The sequence below is a fragment of the Quercus lobata genome, chromosome 1 (assembly GCF_001633185.2).
Source record: "Quercus lobata isolate SW786 chromosome 1, ValleyOak3.0 Primary Assembly, whole genome shotgun sequence".
Taxonomy (NCBI): domain Eukaryota; kingdom Viridiplantae; phylum Streptophyta; class Magnoliopsida; order Fagales; family Fagaceae; genus Quercus; species Quercus lobata.
In genome coordinates this window covers 50611019-50629996 of record NC_044904.1, presented here as the reverse complement: position 1 = coordinate 50629996, position 18978 = coordinate 50611019, and the positions used below count along the sequence as shown (strand labels likewise).

Below are 18978 nucleotides of genomic sequence, written 5' to 3'. Positions count from 1 at the left end.
TTTTGTGCAAAAATACTATTAGCGATAGGAAGAGAAAAGAGAAAATTGATGTGGCACTTAATAATAAGAGTCTCATCAGGAAAATTGTAGAGTTTTTCAAAGTGTGTGTCCTATTTTATGATCACAAACCATATTTTGGAGAATGTGGGAAAAAAAATTAATGTGGAAGGGTCATGCTTGGATCATAATATGTAAGATAATAAATGGGCTTGAGCTTTTCATAAGGTTTGATCTGATTTTAATTTAATTTCGAACTATAGCCTATCTTTTAGATAATAGTTAAAAAAAATAATAATAAAAAAGTTAATGTGTTCTTTTGGATAACAATAAAAAAAATTAAAGAAAATATGTTAAAAATGCTAAATGAAATATTAGAACGTCACATGGCTAGAGCTCATGCACTCCTGCTTAAAGTCTCTACTTTGTTCAAGTTAGGTTTTTATTTTTAATTTCAGAGTTGGGGAAGCAGAGATTTGAACCTTGAATGTCTATTATTAATACCAAGAGATTTCAACCAATTGAGTTACAAGATTCATAACAATTAGACTAAAGTAATGACATACCTATTCTCAATAAAACCACAAGTTAGACGACACCGGCCAGACCCAGATGAGTACCAATTACCACATCAACAACCTTTGAGCCTGGAGGGCCTTGACTAAAGGAAATTCATTAGTCCCTAATACAACGTTCGAAGCAATGCAAGTTGCTTTTCATGCCACATTTTTTGATTATGTACTCCAACACTCCGTACCAATTTACCAAATAACCAACTCCGTCTTTGTATTTTGGTGACCCCACCCCCCAAACAAACACACATTACTGTCACCAACTATTATTTTTTTAATTAAATTTGTTATAATAAGTAGGTAGAAGAGGGAGGATTTGAATTTTGGTTCCCTTTATTAAGACCACACATTGCCGCTAAACTACAAAGATCTTGGCATTACCGTCACTAACTACTTTCAAGTAAAGCAGTATAAACAGAGGCATTATATATGACGAAGAAAGGTGGCACATCAATAACGTTAATAATTTTTTAACAAAGATAATCCAAGAGTAGGATGAATTAAAGAAATACTATGGCTTGAAGGAGAATTTAAGAACACGAGGCAATTTCGCCATGGGCGTGTTTCCTTTCATGAATAGAGTCTGTCATTTTACAAAATTATGTACAAACTTTGAACCCATTAAACTGCTAAATATGTGGAAGCATATTATAAATATAGCAAAATAGAAGAGAATGCTACAATTTTATTTTCTTCTCCCTATACTTCTCCATGTTAAATAGATCCTATGCCATAAAGCCAAAATGTAGCCAGGGTAACAATCAGGAATGAGCAGAAGAAACTTCCCCTTTCTGACCCAACAGAGCATCCCCTTCTGAAAGGTTGACCGATGCATCCGCGTTCAATGTTGGCATCTCCAGTGTGGGTACTATGGGAGGTTTTATTCTCCTTGTGACTGTCATCTTCAACCCTTCTGTTGTGTGAATTGTCGCTCCAGTAGTCATCTCAACCTGCACAGACATGGTAAATGGATAAAGTTGAAGTTTACTTTCTTAAAGTCCGTTAATATCCCGATTTTAGCAACTTAAGTCAATGCTCATTTGTGTCTACCTAATATAAACGAAATGAGCTGCTCAGTTTAAAGATTGATCAACACCAAGCACAAACACTCAATTATTAAAAATATTAGAAGTTATATATATATATATATAGAGAGAGAGAGAGAGAGAGAGAGAGAGAGAGAGAGACTAGCAGTATCAGATGTGCAGAGTTATCAGATTTTACTCCATTCAACAATGGGGATTTGTTAAGATAACAAGTTTGAAACATGGCTCTAAAAATCTCAGTCTTAGACAGAAAACATGCAAAAAAAGAGCCGGTTACTTACAGGTGGAGCTCCAAGTGCTATTTGGAAGTCAAATCGCCGGACAAGCATTGCAAGTGCTACTACAGTCTGCAAAAAAAGGTGAACACATATTAACTCTAAACAAAAGGCATCATAAATCATTTATATCATAACATTTGATCTTCTAACAAGTTTCTAATGCAAGAAACCTTTAACAAAATTACCTCGTATGAAGCGAACATGTCACCTACGCATTTTCGGGGTCCTCCACCAAAGGGTAAATAACTGAAAGAAGACAGTATCATATATATACTAATATACATATATAGAAAAAGTAACATTTGAGAAAAAGGGCCCCAGAGTGGAACAAGTAGAAATACACATGGAGTGGAAATAAATTTTAAGCAAGAACCAGCGCTAGGGCTCACCTTCCCCCGAAAGGAAGCAATAAGCATTCTTTGACCGTAGTTTCATTTTCCAAATGCAATTAGTATAAAAATTCAGCAAGACAAATTCTTAATCAAAAGGAAGAGAAAAGATGAACAACACTGAGCTTTGAAAAAATCCGAAGCGGGTCTTGCTTGGCCTAACCACTAAAGATTTAATATTTTGGGGCTGGTTTAGGGAGAAGTAACAATCAGTTGTGGATCTGTATTAATTTAGATATTTAGGTGATCTTTGAATTATGGAACTCATTTGTTTTTTGGCTGGGAAACTTTGAATAAGGATCAGAATACAGAAGGCAGCAATTAGAAAAGTAACCATGGGAAAGAACATAGATAAACCTAGTTTCCTCCTCCCAAACGACGGATAAGTATCATACCCAAGAGGGATGCATCACATCTCAGAATTTTCATCACCAAAAATTAAGTTGCTCCTCTTTATATTGACATGTTAAGGTATAGTTGTACCTTATAAAAAAAAAAAAAAAAATGAGTCTTTAAAAAAGTGTACATAAACAAATAAAGTAGAAAAACTAAAAGAAAAGGTTGTTAGCAAATAGACAATAAGGAGGTTACTTCAGCTAGATTAGATTGCTTCATGGTGACACACTTCAGGGCTAAGTAATCCTGTTGCATAAACAATCTAATGACTATGCAGCTAGCCTTCCTTAAATTTCCATATTCCAAAATTCCCCCACTGTTCCACAAAATAACAAAAAAAAAATCTCAAACCCAACCGAAATTTATTCTACCTCTATTCTAGTTCCCATGTGAGTTCCGTTCCATCAAAATCAAAACTGGTTCTCTCATTTTATAAACTTGTACAAGTCCTGTTGCTGCCTGAAACTCTTCTAATGTTATCCAAGTGCTATCTGATTCAGGGTCACCTTTTCAATCCAGAAGAATTTTTTTATTTTTTTTAGTCTCCATCTTCAGTAGAAACAATATGAAGCCTCCTTTGAAACCCGTTGCAGATGTGGAGCTGATGGTTGGCTTAACTGATCCTCATAGGTAGCATGATATGCAGTAAGATCCTCTGTATTAACAAAGGACTAATTTTCTTCTGGTAGTTCCAAAACATAACCAACATATCCAAGTAAAATAGGGGTAAATTGGCACTCTCTCCTTCTATGCAACTATTGCACCATCATCACTGATGACAAATGTCAACTGACCACCATTACTGATCAAGTTGGCAACATTCTTCAACCAACTTCAAAAAAACCCTCCCATTTTCAGTTCATCTCAAATTGAATTCACTGAGCCATCCCTCAACCTTGAGTCCCACTTCCTCATGATCTAGTCTTCACGAGCATCACCCTCACCACGTCATCACTGCAACTATTTGATTAAATACTTCTCATTGTATGGGAGTAGAGAAGGATTCTAAGGAGGAAGTTGGCAACCAATTTATTCAGCCCCAATATAATTGCTTGTTTAGAGAGTTGTAACTATGACATAGGCTTTAAATGGTGGATATTAAGGCTTTGATGGTTGAAAAAGGTGAGATTGAGGATAAAAAGGTGTTCCATTTGCATCTCTAAAAAACATGATGATGATTATATTTAGTTGGTCCTATGATTTTAAGGAAAATGAACAAAGGTATGAGATTGAAAGTTGGAGAGTGAAGATATGAGTTGCAGGGAATATTTAACTGGACTGGTCAATTTCCTGTCCCAGTGTTGGATTTGTAGGGTCTGAGGAAGAGGTATGGTGGGTTTGGTGAGCACACGTTAAAGGATTGAGAAAATAAAAACTATAAATAAAAACAAAAAGAAAACTTTCTTAATAATAGTAGTATTTTTTAGATTTTCAAAAGTTTTCAATGAATAAGATAAGGTCAGTTTTGGAAATTTTTTGTTATAAAGTAAAATAAAATAAAATAAAGAAGCAATTTTATTGATTTAAATTTGTACAAAAGATACATAGGGAACAGATGGTGTATATTGCTATTGGTAATATACACAAGAGTTGCCCGACAAAGAACCTGAATACAATGAGTCTATGAAATTGTTGGGGGGTCTATTCCCAACGAATAATGTCCAATAGAGTAGAGACCCAACAAATTAAGATTTTAATCTATAGATCTTAGTCTCTCTATAGTTAGATCTTCTTGAAAAAGCTCTCCTATTCCTTTCCATGAATAGTGTATCTGTTTTTTTACCACCCACCACCAGTAACTCCAGCATTGCATATCATTGATGACCACAACCAGTTGGAATCCTGACGTCGACAACCACAATCACGAACAATCTAACTTCTGACACCAGAGATCTCAACCACTCTTAAATCACCAAATCATAACTTAGACCACAAACAATTGAAATCTAGATTTCAGACTAGGTCCTTGTTCCTTATCATTAAAAATAATAATAATAATAATAATAATAATAATAATAATAATAATAATAATAAAAAATTGAACTCACTAACTAATATCTAAAAGAAAAACAGCTCAAGAAAGTCAATCAAATGGCTTGAAAGGAGCCAAGGCCAAATTAGCCTATCAAATGACCCAAATAGACCTTACCTAATATTTAATAACAACTGCTGTGCAAGTAAGCTAATCAAATGATGACTGATGTGACCCAAACAAACTGTATGTGGCCAGGAAATGGCAAATCTAATAACTTAATGAGCTGGCCTGTCGCAAATAAGCAAGAATTGGACATAAATCACACTCATATAATCATAGGGACATCACAGCCCTCCTCTGGGCCCAGAGGACAAGTTTAATGTAGTATTATAGGTAATTTCCTGCAGTCCTCTTCATCCAACATTTTTGCAGGAACTTGTTTTTTGAACTCTGGATAGTTATTTCCTAACTCCAACAAATATTTGGAGGTTCTCTTGTACAGTTTGATTATACTACTAGCAAGCCACTTCATTGAGCTTGTTACAAGTTACAACAATGTTATACAAGTCAGGAAGACTCAAACAGGGAAAACAAAATGTGAACAAATTCAAACACTTAACTGACCAGCTGTAAGAAGACGAGAGATCAACAAAATAGTAATTGTACAACAAAGATTTTATATACCTGAAGTTTTGGTTTGTTTCATTTGGATTGGGTCCATCTAAAGGCCATCTTTCAGGCTTAAACTTTTCTACATCATCCCAAAGTTTTGGACTTCGATGCAAGTTCCAAACAGAAATAAAGATATCCTCACCCCTGTAAATAATAATAGAAGAAGATAAATAAATTCAATAGATTACAAAAATTGTATCGAAGACATCATAGCATTGAACATGACAGCTACGCTGATAAAATCAAATAGATTACACATGAAGCTTCGTATCAGAAAATGCATACTATTTATGAAAAAGAATAAAGAAAAAAAAGAGTAAATTGTTAAATATTTATTACAGCTAGATGATGTCCCGCATGTTGTGCGGATACTTTATAATTTCAAATTATAATACCTTTTTGATAACTTATTTTGATATTTTGTTTTTATCATTAAAAAAAAAAAAAAGGAGGCTTGTCACAAATTGCATCACTAAACTAATTAGAATGTTACGGATTTTTTTTTTTTTTAAGCTGAAGGCAAAATGTACATCCTTATTCAAAAAAATCCATTTTTCTTTTAACCTGAAGGCAAAATGAACACTGTGCCCATTCTAAGTAAAAAATATCCAATGCCTTTTATACCCACATTTTTTTGTAAAATGTTTCTACATGACAATTTTAATGTGTGAGGTAAGAAAGTAACTTTAATTGTGGGAAAAATTATTCAATACAATCGGAGGGTCAAGTCAATAGTGTCTAGTGGTCCCACAACCAATAAAATGTTGCCATGTGTTAAAATAATATTATACTAGTCACAAAGAATAAAGGGAGTAATCCTTGATTCCGAAGGGAGAGAGAACTTGGATATAGGAAAGAATGCAATTCGAAGATTTTCTCACACAAATGTTGAACGCTTAGAATTTCAATCATCTTAATTCATATTGATAATTCTTTTTTAATCACAAAGTGGTTTCCAACTATTGATTGATTTGCCTTAATAATGTTAGAAAATATTCTATTTAAACTGACAAAATAAAATACAAACTGATTAATTGAATGTGAAATTTATAAATAATAATTAAAAGCACAAAACACAATGTCCTACTATTGCAAAAATTGAAGCAAGCGCCCAAATATTGTATAAGGCAAATGGCAAAGAAAAGCTTCTAAAAGATCTAGTACGATTTTTAAAGTACATATAAAATAACTTTATGTTAACTAATACATTTTTTTTTCTCAAATCTATTAAATTATAAACCTCACATTCAAAATTCTGAATACAATTCTAACAGTTCACGCTAATAAGGAGAAAAAAATTATTTTATTTATGCGTGTGCAATTAGATACATTATTATCAAAGTAAAGGTATAAAATACAAAAAGACCAACAAAGAATGGGGGAAAAAAATGGAATAAGGGTTGAAGGTTGACAAAATTGTATATATGTTGCCACAATGACATACCCAACAAATCAAAATTCCAAAACCCATAAAAGGTTCTTTGCAGCTTCACCCCTTTAGCAAAAGACTAGTCACACATCATCATAAACCCAACACAAAAACTCCAACACCAAAAATCTCAAACAACCAAAGACCCATATCCAATCACAACCCTCACAAAACCCATGATGACCTCTGACCCCCATATCGAAACCACCCAACACTTTTTTTCTCTCCTTGTGCTACCTCCCAAGAAAAAACCTTTTTTTTTTTTTAATTTTTAATTTTTTTCTCTTTGTTTCATGCTGAATTTTAGGAGACTTCTCTCCTTACATGGGAGGACCCTTAACTATCTATATAAGCAAACTCATGAAATTTCATTAAGCATTCTTATCTCAGTAAGTAGCTATTGTTACCCAAAAGTGCGACCATTTAATAATTTGTTTCATTAATTTTAGTAATCTTGCCTTGTTATTAAGTGACATAAGCCAATTTATGGTGACTTGAGTTTTTGCTATAGAAATCTGCTCTGGTACACTAGCAGCTTTTTGCAATAAATAAACTCAATATCTTTGAATGCTAAAGAAAAAGCTTAAAGCACTAGGGCAAAAAATTGTGTTGTCTATTTTCTTTTACCATATACAATTTGTTTTCTAAACAATTAGTCTAGAGGGAACTATTTATTTTCAAGTTAGATGGACCCTTATACAGTTATACCTCTCATTTCTTATTTTATTATTCCATCATTACAAATATTATAAATGACATTTCTGTAATGACCCAAGGAATAGCACAAGTCACATTTGCGCTATATCTCAAAAAGACTAGTCACAATTGAGACTTTTTGTAGTTGTTAATAAAGCCTAGTTTAACCTAGTATATGCTCGATGTGATATTTATAATACACCCACACACATCACACAATCAATTAAATTGAGGCATTATAATCTCCCCCACTTCAATCCCTAACATCCTTTAGGGTCCACTTTGTGGGGTAGTGTCTTCAACCCCACATGAGATTACTGGGCCGACTTTGATACCATATGTAACGACCCAAGGAATAGCGCTAACCACATTTGTGCTATATCTCAAAAAGACTAATTACAATTGGGGTTCCATGTAATTGTTAATAAAGCCAAGCTCAACCCAGTATATGCCAATGTGAGACTCATCACACACCCATACACATCGCACAATTAATCAAATTGGGACATCACAATCTCCCCTACTTAAATCCCTAACATCCTCGTTAGGGCACATTTTGTGGGGTTAGTATCTCCGAACCCACACGGGATTATCAAACTAGCTCTAATACCATATGTAACGACCCAAGGAAGAATGCTAGCCACATCTACGCTATATCTCAAAAGGACTAGTCACAATTAAGGCTCCTTGTAGTAGTTAATAAAGCCCAATTCAACCTAGTATATGCCCGATGTGAGACTTATCACACACCCACACACATCACACAATTAATCAAATTAGGGCATCACAATTTCCACATTGGCAAACGCTATCAAATCTAGAGGAGTGAGTCTCTTGAACCCAAAACCAACTTTGAAGCTATGTAGTAAGAATTCTTTTCATTGCTATTTACATTTCATTTGGGTTATATAAGAACCTTTTTCAAAAAAATATCACTGGTCCTATATTTTCTAATTTTCTTAAAAACTTTTTTTTTATATACACTTTAATAAGTACAACGTAGAGCATAAAGCTACAGGAGTACTGACTACTGAGCAGTCAAAGCTGTTTTTCTAAAAGAACCACTTTTAAAAAAATAAAATAAAATAAAATCATTTTTTGCTAACTTTAACATAACATTTTTTTTTTTTTTGATAAATAATTCTAACATAACATAATTGGGAAATATATGTAGATTCCTTGATAATAGTGAAGATCCGCTGACATTGGGTTCCTTTCCCTACCAAGGAACACATTTACAGTTCTACAATACAGAAGAACTTCATATAGAAAATGGAAAGGGCTATTAAAAAAAAAACTTACAAAAATAACAAATAAACAAATAATGTTCAGAAAAATAATAAAAATAAAAATAAAAAAGGTTCTAAGCAAGAAGGTAATAAAATATTTTAAAAATAGTATACTAATTGACAGACAAAAGTAGCATTGGCAATGGATTTAATAGGATAAGACCTTTTTATGGGGTACCCTCCAAGCACATCATTCTCAAGTGAACGACGAATTAATACAGGTGGTTGTGGATAAAGCCTCAAGGACTGCAAAGAAGGGAAAAAAGGGGAAAAAAATGTCAATGCCTGAACACAAACAATGAAGTCCAACTGTTATTTATTATTTAAAAGTCATCTTCTCACTTCGTTGATTACTCGAGTTGCATACTTGAGTTTCTTCATATCTTCAATTGTTGGAAACCGATCTCCTAGGATAGAATCAACCTAGAAAGTAAAGCAGAAAAACTCTATTACATAATATAATATAGATTAGAATATTATCACTCTGCTTTCTGTTGATACTAATCTCATATGCATAAGAAAAGTAAAGATACCTCCTCTTGAAGCTTGGACACGACACTAGGTTCCTGCACTCAATCACAAAGAAAGAAAATGATTACTTTTACAAAGCAGCCATTCATGAAAGACATAATCGTTGTCCTCATACATAAAGACATACATATGTACATACAGGTGCTAACACACATATTTACATGTATGTATATGCATATACTACCATTAGATTCATTTCCTTTTATTGTTACGTCAAAATTAGGGTTGTGTGAGCATATATTACCATACTTGACAAAGAGGAAGAGATTAGGAGAAAAAGAAAAAGAAAAAGAGGATTGCTAGAAATCTACATGTCATCTCTTGATACATTAATTGCAGGTAGAATCTGCACAGAACAACAAATATATCCTAGAATGCAAACACTGTCAAATGAAGGATGATTAGACAATTTTCTTTAAGCTTTCTTTATAAAATTATTATTTATATTTTAACATAAATTTTTATTCATAAAAGGAATTCCAAGAATGTATAAATATACAATAATAATTTAAAAATTTTCCATCCTAATGAATTTCTGAAAACATTATGCACTTTGGAAGTTGATTTGAAATTGTTAAATGCAGTGTAAGTATTAGAAGAATGGTTAAATGATAAAATTCATCATTTCCTAACAGATTAGGCCATTGGGACAAGTGGTAGTGTATCAGTAAGAAACAACTAAACCTTAACCAAACTTTACCTTGGAGAGAAGATAAAAGGTCCATGTCAATACTGCGGCTGATGTTTCATGCCCAGCTATAAGCATCGTCATCAAGTCATCACGAAGTTGCTTGCTAGAAACCTACAGAGAGTTTGAGAGAAAAGCTTCAATTATTTGGGCTGGAACCAAAACATTTGGTGATCTCTAGTAACATACATCATCTCCTGACGCCAAAAGGAAGTGGAGAATACTAGGATCTTGTTCATTCACATATTCCTCGTGAAACTGTAGCTCTTCTTCATCTACCATCCTCTGCAGATGAAAGAAATAAAATATTACACTAAAGAAAACCCACAAACTTAGCATCAAAGTACATACAAAAGACCCACAAAATGACTTTGATAACTCATGGACTTCCACCTCAATAAAATCACATAAGAAAAATAGATTCAGAAAACTAACCTTCAAAACCTTCCAGTCTAAGAAAAACAGCCATAAAGAACTATTTAGTTTCACATCAGCCATTCAAATTTTCTTACCAAAAAAGGAAAAAATAAAAAAGGTCCACTTCATCAATACAAGAGTTAAAGATAAAATTTTTAAGCTGTAATTCTTTACCAATCAAAGTTCAAACACCACCTAATTTTTTTCACATTTTTATCTTAGAGAAACTGCTGAAGATTAAGGGCATTTATATCTCTCCTTGAGGATCCTACTTTGTGAAGATCAACACTGTTAGTGGCCTTCTTGAACAAAGCCAGAATTCTATTCAAGTTCGAGCATAAAGAATCTCCAAATTCTTATTTGGACAATGTGTTTTGTACCCTGACAGATGACGTCATTTATCAAATAATTGAGCCATATCATAATTGATGAATCATATCATTATAAATAAAGTTTCTTTCATTTGAATAGAAATTGTACTACCAATGAAGTAATAGTTGAGTAGGCTAATTATTATAATTTTTAAATCCACAAAGTAGATCTGGAAAAGTTCCATGGTGCTGCTATCCAAGAGATAGGATAGATGTGACACAGTTGGAAGACAGTTAGGATTCAAAGAATATTATATTTGGAGATAAGCTTCTTATGGTTGTTAAAGTTACACTTGTTATTTTTATATTAGCTTGTCATTATTTTATATTAGCATAAGGATATTCTAGTAATATTGTAATATCACTCTAATAAAAATATGTGCTAAGTTGAAGGACTAATTGATTAAAACCTTAAATAATTTTGAGCAATTGATCATAATTCTTTCTTATTCATAATTACATACACACAGATGATTATCACCTATCCTAAAAGATTAAGCTAATAGGATACTGTGATTTTAGTCATTTTTACTATTATTTTCTAACACTCCCTCACTTATGGATCAAAATTCTCCCTCAATAAGTATGACCAAGTAGAATTTTCATTTTTTTTTTTTTTAAATGGGAGGTAAAGTGTATTAGACTGGAGATAGGATTCAAAACAAGATCCAAGAACCACTTGCTTTGCTACCTTGATAAATTTCCATTTATCACAAAAGCCCTAATGCTTACATTACATACATACACATTATGTATATATGTATTAGGGACCTTTAGATAGCTTGGATATTCAAGGAACCCCTACCAGTTTCTGATATATTTGGCATAGGCATACGATTTATGGACAAGACACTGCAAATTGGCTTATCTCAAACCCACACTCATCAAATAAGCAATAAGATTCACTAAAAAAGCACAAAAAGGGGGCACAACCCTAGTACACTAGAAGTATAGAAATGAAGAACATCTCTAATCCAAACTCATTAAGATAGTTCTCATATAAAATGCAGAAGTGAACCCTTTAAACTATATTCAGCATTGCATGTGATATATCTGGCACCAGTTTAAAGGGAAGAGTCAGTGAGCTCAGCATGCATTCTCCACCATGTGCCCATGTATGCATGGTAGAACATATATAGGCACAAAAATAGTAGTATTAGCACGTGTCCACGACAGTACACCATTATATATAGTAAGAAATTGAAGAGCAAAGGTTTATGCAGCTCCATCAATTGAGAAATTTACCTTGCATATTGCAATCAAATCATCGAGTATATCATTAATCAATTTGAGGGCTGCGGAAACCCTTTTTTGCCGGGGTGAAATGTCTTTCCATATTGGGATCTCCCAGAATGGAATTGGAGAAACACTCCGATCTTCTGCTTCTCTCAGGACAGTGTAAACAGCCTGGTCTAGCCAGTGAAGCATTTGTACAATAGCAAAATTAATGAAAAATTATTGAAGGTGTGAACTGAAACAGGAATGAACTAATACAAACTGAACATAAGATCAAACCGAAAAGGGCGGGGGGACAATAGAATACCTCAACTATCCCGGTATCATTGGTTAATGAATCAAAATCGTAGTTAAATACTGCCTTGCCAATGATGTCCAATGTCAAACGGGAGAAAAGTGACTCCATCTCTACATCTTCCCCATCAGATGCAGCAGCATCTAGCTTCTTACATAGCCTATCTGTAGCTTGTCCAAAAAGACTAATCATAGCAGCTACATACTACAAACGAAAACCCACGCAAAGGAAAAGGGAAATCAATGGCAAACAGGTCAACCCTAACAATGACAAAACATTTTTTAAGACCCAAATCAAGGCTCACCTAAGGGTGAGGCAGATCCAAAGTACCAAAACATTATATAAACTAGGTAATGCACTTGTTAGAAAATTTGTTGGACTTAAGAGGCATAACCAAAGGTATGCTACTTCCATCCTTGTCTTATTTTTTTATTTTTTTTATCACCACTTCAAAGGTAAGCATAGTTTCTTTTCTGATATATTTTATTTTTTACCATGTTTCTTTCTTGAAGAAAATTCCCACTATAATAATTATATCCGCAATTCCTACTGTCATGGATAAATAACCATTTCTCCTATTTCCTTCAATCATGAAATGCTTACTTATAGTCATATAAATTATACTCATCTATTTGCATAGCTACCAACCCCTGCTTACTATGAATATCGATATATAGCAATAAAAAGGTTTAGACAGGCTCTTAGGGAGTGCAATGTCATGCCTCTCTTTGGCTATTAAAAACATTTTACTTTACATAAATTATACAATCGACAAAGAGTAGAAGAATACCAAAAATAACATTAGTAGAAGTGGTAAAAGAGAACATGTTAATAAGCAAGTAACAAAGACTACGACTTCGGATGGAATACAATAGTAGAAAGAATACATATGCCGACCCTAACTAATTTGTTGAGGATCTAATCCAAAAAAATTGTAAGGCAACTATAATGGATAAATATCCATTATTCCTATATCCTTCAAACGATAGAATGCTTAATTATATAAATCACACTTGTCTATTTGCATAACTAAGAACTACTTACTATGTATATCAATATATAACCCCAAAAGGTTTAGAAGTTCCCTTAGGGAGTGCAATGTCATGACTCGCTTCAGATATTGAAAACATTTAACTTCACATACATTATAGATCAACTCACTAGCATTGTCTAATTTTAAGACTCAAATCAAAAGAAGATGTGAAGGTTGGTTAGTGAAGACCATCATCATCAAATTCACAAATCACTTGAGTTACCTTCTGATGCAATGCTGGAACTATAGTACGTCGTCGAATACGCCATACCTCCCCGTCAGCTGGGATGAGCCCCGTCCCCATTACAAATTCTAGAATTTCAGCCAAGATACCCTGAAAACCAAGTGTTATCTGCCGCTATGTGTGTGTGTGTATGTGTAAGAGAGAGAGAGAGAGCCAATTCGATTACCTTTGAATAAGCCTTTGAGTTTTCCCTCAATATATGTTTTGCAATAGTAGGATCCGAAACTATAAGAAATGACTACAACCAACATCAAGGCATCCATCAAAAATCCATAATGGACAAATGACAATAACCACTTGACAATCTAGTAGATTAAAGAAGAAATGTACACATACACAAAAATAAAAACAAACAAACCTTTGGTCCAAAATTCAACCGGAAAACTCCTCCATATGTCAGGAAAAGCTCATACAAGGGGATGAAAAAGGCTTCACTCCGAATGGAACTAATTGCTCCTTTTGCCTCCGGAATCTTTGGACAATCTTCATGGGCATCAACCCAACTAAATAAAAATTCCAGAATCTCACTAGGAACCCCCAACTTCAACAAACTCTTCTTTGCTCCAGATGGAAAACTTGAATCCAAAACAGAAGACAAAAAATAAATAAATAACAACCCCAAAAGAAAAAAGGCCATCAGTGAAATAAACTTGTATCCAACATGAACATAAATTTTCTTATCATGATTTTTGTTCAGATGCATACCCAAGTGAAAATTTGAATTCATGAGTGAAATAAGACCAAAGGATTCACTTATTCATATGAAGTCAAAGCTTTCACCACAATAAGCAAAAATATAAATGGAAGGCCTTGTTATTCTTATCCACGGCCATACAAGCATATATCCACACAATTCTTTAACACAAAAAGGTAAAATAATAAGCAAACACAACGAGTTCCCACAACATTAACAATGAAAATAGCCAAAAAGAGAAGCATAATAAATTCCAAAGCATACCCAGATTGCTCCACAGTAAATTCTCCAGAGGTAATCCGAGCAGACAACTCGGTACGGCGTTTCTCTTCCAGTAGCTTCTCAACGCTTTTGACTCCACTGTCCACTGAATTAGGGTCTCGACCATTGGAAGAAGAGCATATGATTGTAGATAAACCATACAAACCTGCAAAAACTACACGCTCAAAACAAAGAGAAAATATATACAAAACTTATTTACAAAAGGCTTGCTTAAAGGGAACTGACCTTTACGTCTTTTGGGGTATGAAGAGAAAGATGGGGTAGTGGGTTTGGACCTGTAGAAATGAAGAGTTTTGGCGGAGAGAGATGGTGGGGCATGAAGCAAAGGAAAATGAGCAGCCATTGAAGACTGCCTTTTTGATAGATATGAAGATGTGCTTTTGTTGGTTGAGATGAATTAATTGCTCTTCTTCTTACCTTAAACTTAATAGAGCAAAAGACTGAACGGAGAGAGAGAGAGAGAGAAGAAAAATGAATGAATATTTAGGGGGCGTTTGCGGATCCACGTTTGCCTTTTTTATGGATATGAAGATGTGCTTTTGTTGCTTGAGATGAATTAATTGCTCTTCTTACCTTAAACTTTATAGAGCAAAAGACTGAACGGAGATAGAGAGAGAGAGAGAAGAAAAATGAATGAATATTTAGGGGGCGTTTGCGGATCCACGTTTGCCTTTTTTATGGATATGAAGATGTGCTTTTGTTGCTTGAGGTGAATTAATTGCTCTTCTTACCTTAAACTTTATAGAGCAAAAGACTGAACGGAGAGAGAGAGAAGAAAAATGAATAAATATTTGTATCCGTTTGGATCCGCAAGGATCCACGTTTGCATTTTTTTTTTTTTTTTCAGCAGCATGTTTTGACTTTTCAAAAACTTCACTTTTAACAATTTTTTCATTAAAAATGGGTCTCAAGGTACTATTCACACATTTAAAAATTATTTTGCTACAATATTTTCAGTTTTCAGTTTTCAATTTCAACAAAATAAGTTCTATCCAAATGGACCTTTAAATAATAAAATAAATCGTATTTTTTTTTCCAAATAACCTTAAATATCAAACCATTTAGTTAGTTGTCACGTTTCAAAACAATATGGAAAACTAGTATCTTGAGTGTCTAAAACTCGAGTTCCAAGATAAAACTCGAGTTTCTAAGTGTTAATTTGTAAGTGGTGGGAGGTGATGTGGAACTCGAGTTTTTAACACTCAAGTTCCACCATTTGATTTCCCTTCTTCTTCCTTGTGTCTGTTCGTGTTCTTCTGTGTTCTTCGTCGCTAGTCGCTCCAAAAAGCGTTCTTCTCCAGCCAGATCGCCCACCCAGCGTCTCTTCATTCTTTCTTCAGATCTTCTGTGGGTTCCTCTTCATCTTCAATTTCTTCAGAATCTTAGATCTTCATCGTGTTCTTCAGATTCATCTTCTTCTTCTATGGAACTTGAGTTTGTAAGACTCGGTTTTGCTTTTTAGAACTCGAGTCTTATAGACTTGAGATCTATGTGGCTAAATTGAGACTTTCAAACTCGAGTTCAATCATCGATCTCGAGTTTTCAAAATTCGAGATGCTAGTTTCCAGAATCCTTCCCAACGTATGTTAACTTATCATATATTTTCCCCTCACTGTTCTAATCTGCAAAATCCCTCAAAGTAAAGCCGAACGTTGGGTTTGTCTCTTTAAATGCTAAAAGACAATTTGGGAATCTTTTTTAAATGGACTTTTTTTTGTATGAATTTTTTAAGTGGGCTTTCTTACTTCTGTTGGGATTCTTTGAGATAATTAGAGCACTACCATAAGGTGTGCTAAATGATAAATGTATAACATTTAGCACACCAAACACTAAAAATATTGCTCCATCAGATTTCTTAAATGTCAAAAAATTTTGGCATAAGCTACAGTGCAGTTATATCTTTGGAATAGTACAGTCAAGTATGCTATAATATTTGGGTAATTTTTTATTATACTTTCTCTCGCTCATTAATAAAATATCATATCTCTTCTCACTTTCTCTTTCTCTCTCTTGTCCCATCTCCACGGTCATCCCTCTCTTTTCTCCCTCTCACTTACACTTACTCTCCCTCCTCTCTCCACTACACACCTTGTTGAGGATGAAGCCTCCTTTACACCAACAACCACCATGACTCGACGACAACATTGGGTTGTTTCTCTTTGCATTCTTTTTCTAATTATGGTTTGTTAGTTCTGATAACAATTTTTTTGCTGTAGGTGATTTTAGTGGGTGGCTAATGATGGTTAGTGGTGGTGGGTTTGGGGTAGTTGTGGCCCTTGTGGGTCCTAATCTAGTTGCAGGTTTTGATTTGGTGGTGGGTTGGGCTATAGGTGCTAGGTCTCAGTTGGTGGGTTCTGTGTATTGTATTAAAGCTTGTGGTTTGCTAGGTTTTTAATTGTAGCTTAGGTTGATTTTGGTGGTTGTCTGGTGATGGCCACAGTCAGGGCCAACCCAACATTATTTGGGGCCTAAGGTGAAAAATTTACGTGGGGCTTTTAATACGTAAATATTAATTAAACAAAATCATTTAATACTAATCAAATCAAGATTAATTTGATACATTAAATACATAATTTGATGAACAATACCAACTAAATTTCATATAGAGAATTGAATATCATAGTTGAACCATAAATATTAATATAAAGAAATATACTATTAAAAAATACTTTATTTTGGATATATAATGATACATAGTTAAGTAAAGTTAAAATCTAATTTTTAATTTTATATCTTGTTTTTAAGAGAGGGAGATAGATATTGTAGAGACACGATTTTAGTTGACCCGATCCTTGTTGGTCAAGTCTTGGCCCAAAAAGTCCCCCACAATGAATTTTTTGTAGAGTATGGGCTAAAGAACTTAGTTCCAGTTAGCTTAAACGGTTTGTTGCATGGGTTCAGGGGATACAAAAACAAGAACAAAAAGAGATTTCCGTGAAGAGAGATCCTTCTCAAATGATAAGGTCTCAAACTTGATCAATGGGCACAGATTCATGCAAATAAAATTTCTTTACCGTGTTCTCTCCTCTCTTTTCCTCTGTTTTTTCCGTCCCGTACTCTTGGGGGACTTTTACATATTATATAGGCTCTCTCCTATCATCTGGGCTTTACACTTGTTGATCATCCAAACCCCTACTTGAGCACCTGTCCCATCAGACACCCTTATCAGTTCTTTGTGAGTTGTAGTGGCCAAGGTAGCACTGTTCAGGGGTCTTCTCTTCTTTAATGCGGCCAGGAGAGTAGTTGTGGTGCATTTAATGTGGTGGTGGCAGCCTTTGATGAGATATTTTGGGTTTCCTTTCTTTTTACGTACTTGGAGGGAGGACTACAGTAGTTGAGACGCACCTTTGATCTGGATTTTGGAATGTCCAAGGAGGAATTACTCCTCGGAATGTTCTCTTTACCCCAGTGGGCCTAAATAAGGATTCTGGGCCACGATGTCTCCTCGGACGGATGTCTCCTCGAACGGCCCAGGGCCTAGTCAACCTATGATTCTGGGTTGGTCTCCACAAATATTATTTGGTGTGTGGCTTTGAAGGATATCAGTTTACAAAAATTAAAGTCTCAAACTATTAGGGGAGATTAATTTATAATTGATGATTTAACACATTTGCAACATTTTTTTAAACATTTTAGAGTTTCAATTGGGTTAGAGTTCTATTGGTCACATACATTAAAAGTCTTAATAGAAATGAAAAAGGAAAAATGTGCTAAAATCACTATAAAATGTTCACAATATGATGTGATATTGACTCTCATTGATGAAATTCATCAATCAAACTAATGAATGTTTAAATCACTTTTTTGTGATTAGTCAAATAGTAATTTATAAGTCACTAGTAAAATTTATAGTATCCTTAACATCATTAATAAAAAAAATACACAACCTTTAAAAATATATATAATTTAATAAAAATTTAGGCCGTTAACCATTGGAAGTGGGGCCTTTTTCCCTAAGGGGAATTATTTTTAGGTGGGGCCTTAGGCCTAGGCCTTGGGCCGGCCCTGGCCATGGTGGTGGTTGGATTGTTGGGTTTTTTCTTTTTTCTTTTTTCTTTTTTCTTTTTTTTGTTTATACTGTAGGAGTTATTATTTTAAGATATTTTAATGTGTTGTAATCTTAAAATAAAAGATCTAATGTAGAGCGTATTGTAAAATAGTGTGTTAAAATATATAAAGTAACTTTTTAACATGTCAAAAAATAGCATTTCTTTAGCATAGTTGATGCTGATGCTCTTAGATATCGGTGTGTAGCGAACTAAACAATCCCCAATGCCCAAACCATCCAAAAGGTTTGTTGCAGTTCTATATAAACTAGTAGCTAACCAATGCCATGCACGGAAAAGCTATTATGTATGAAGATGTAAGCAATTTTTTGTCTCTTCCTTGTTGATTGTACATTAGATTCTCAAAATTTCCTATCCTTGATATGAAACATTAAATTACGT

At 34.0% G+C, this 18978-nt stretch overlaps 1 protein-coding gene across 2 annotated transcripts; it reads right to left on the bottom strand.

Annotated features, from left to right (window-relative positions):
- Positions 1 to 1065: 1065 nt before the first annotated feature.
- On the bottom strand, positions 1066 to 15249 carry LOC115991833 (protein LUTEIN DEFICIENT 5, chloroplastic). 2 transcript variants are annotated; one of them, XM_031115780.1, is made up of 16 exons: positions 14756 to 15247; positions 14513 to 14675; positions 13913 to 14129; positions 13721 to 13792; positions 13534 to 13644; positions 12290 to 12481; positions 11992 to 12153; positions 10148 to 10243; positions 9971 to 10072; positions 9273 to 9305; positions 9082 to 9162; positions 8903 to 8985; positions 5338 to 5469; positions 2079 to 2139; positions 1897 to 1962; positions 1066 to 1519 (listed from the first exon to the last, which is right to left on the bottom strand). In XM_031115780.1, the coding sequence occupies exons 1-16, from the start codon at positions 14871 to 14873 to the stop codon at positions 1331 to 1333; spliced, it is 1878 nt and encodes a 625-aa protein (XP_030971640.1). In that variant the 5' UTR covers positions 14874 to 15247; the 3' UTR covers positions 1066 to 1330. The 2 variants fall into 2 exon arrangements, with proteins under 2 accessions (XP_030971640.1, XP_030971647.1); XM_031115787.1 differs by lacking the exons at positions 1066 to 1519; positions 1897 to 1962; positions 2079 to 2139 and adding an exon at positions 2168 to 2765 and having other exon boundaries at positions 14756 to 15249.
- Positions 15250 to 18978: the final 3729 nt, after the last annotated feature.

Excerpts from the sequence above, each read along its gene's own strand:
- LOC115991833 (XM_031115780.1), bottom strand. The coding sequence starts at position 14,873 with ATGGCTGCTCATTTTCCTTTGCTTCATGCCCCACCATCTCTCTCCGCC. Across the intron at positions 14,130-14,512 it reads TTTACTGTGGAGCAATCTGG|TTTTCCATCTGGAGCAAAGA; the intron begins GTATGCTTTGGA and ends TTTGGATTCAAG. Across the intron at positions 13,645-13,720 it reads ACTCAAAGGCTTATTCAAAG|GGTATCTTGGCTGAAATTCT; the intron begins GTAATCGAATTG and ends CTTGGTTTTCAG.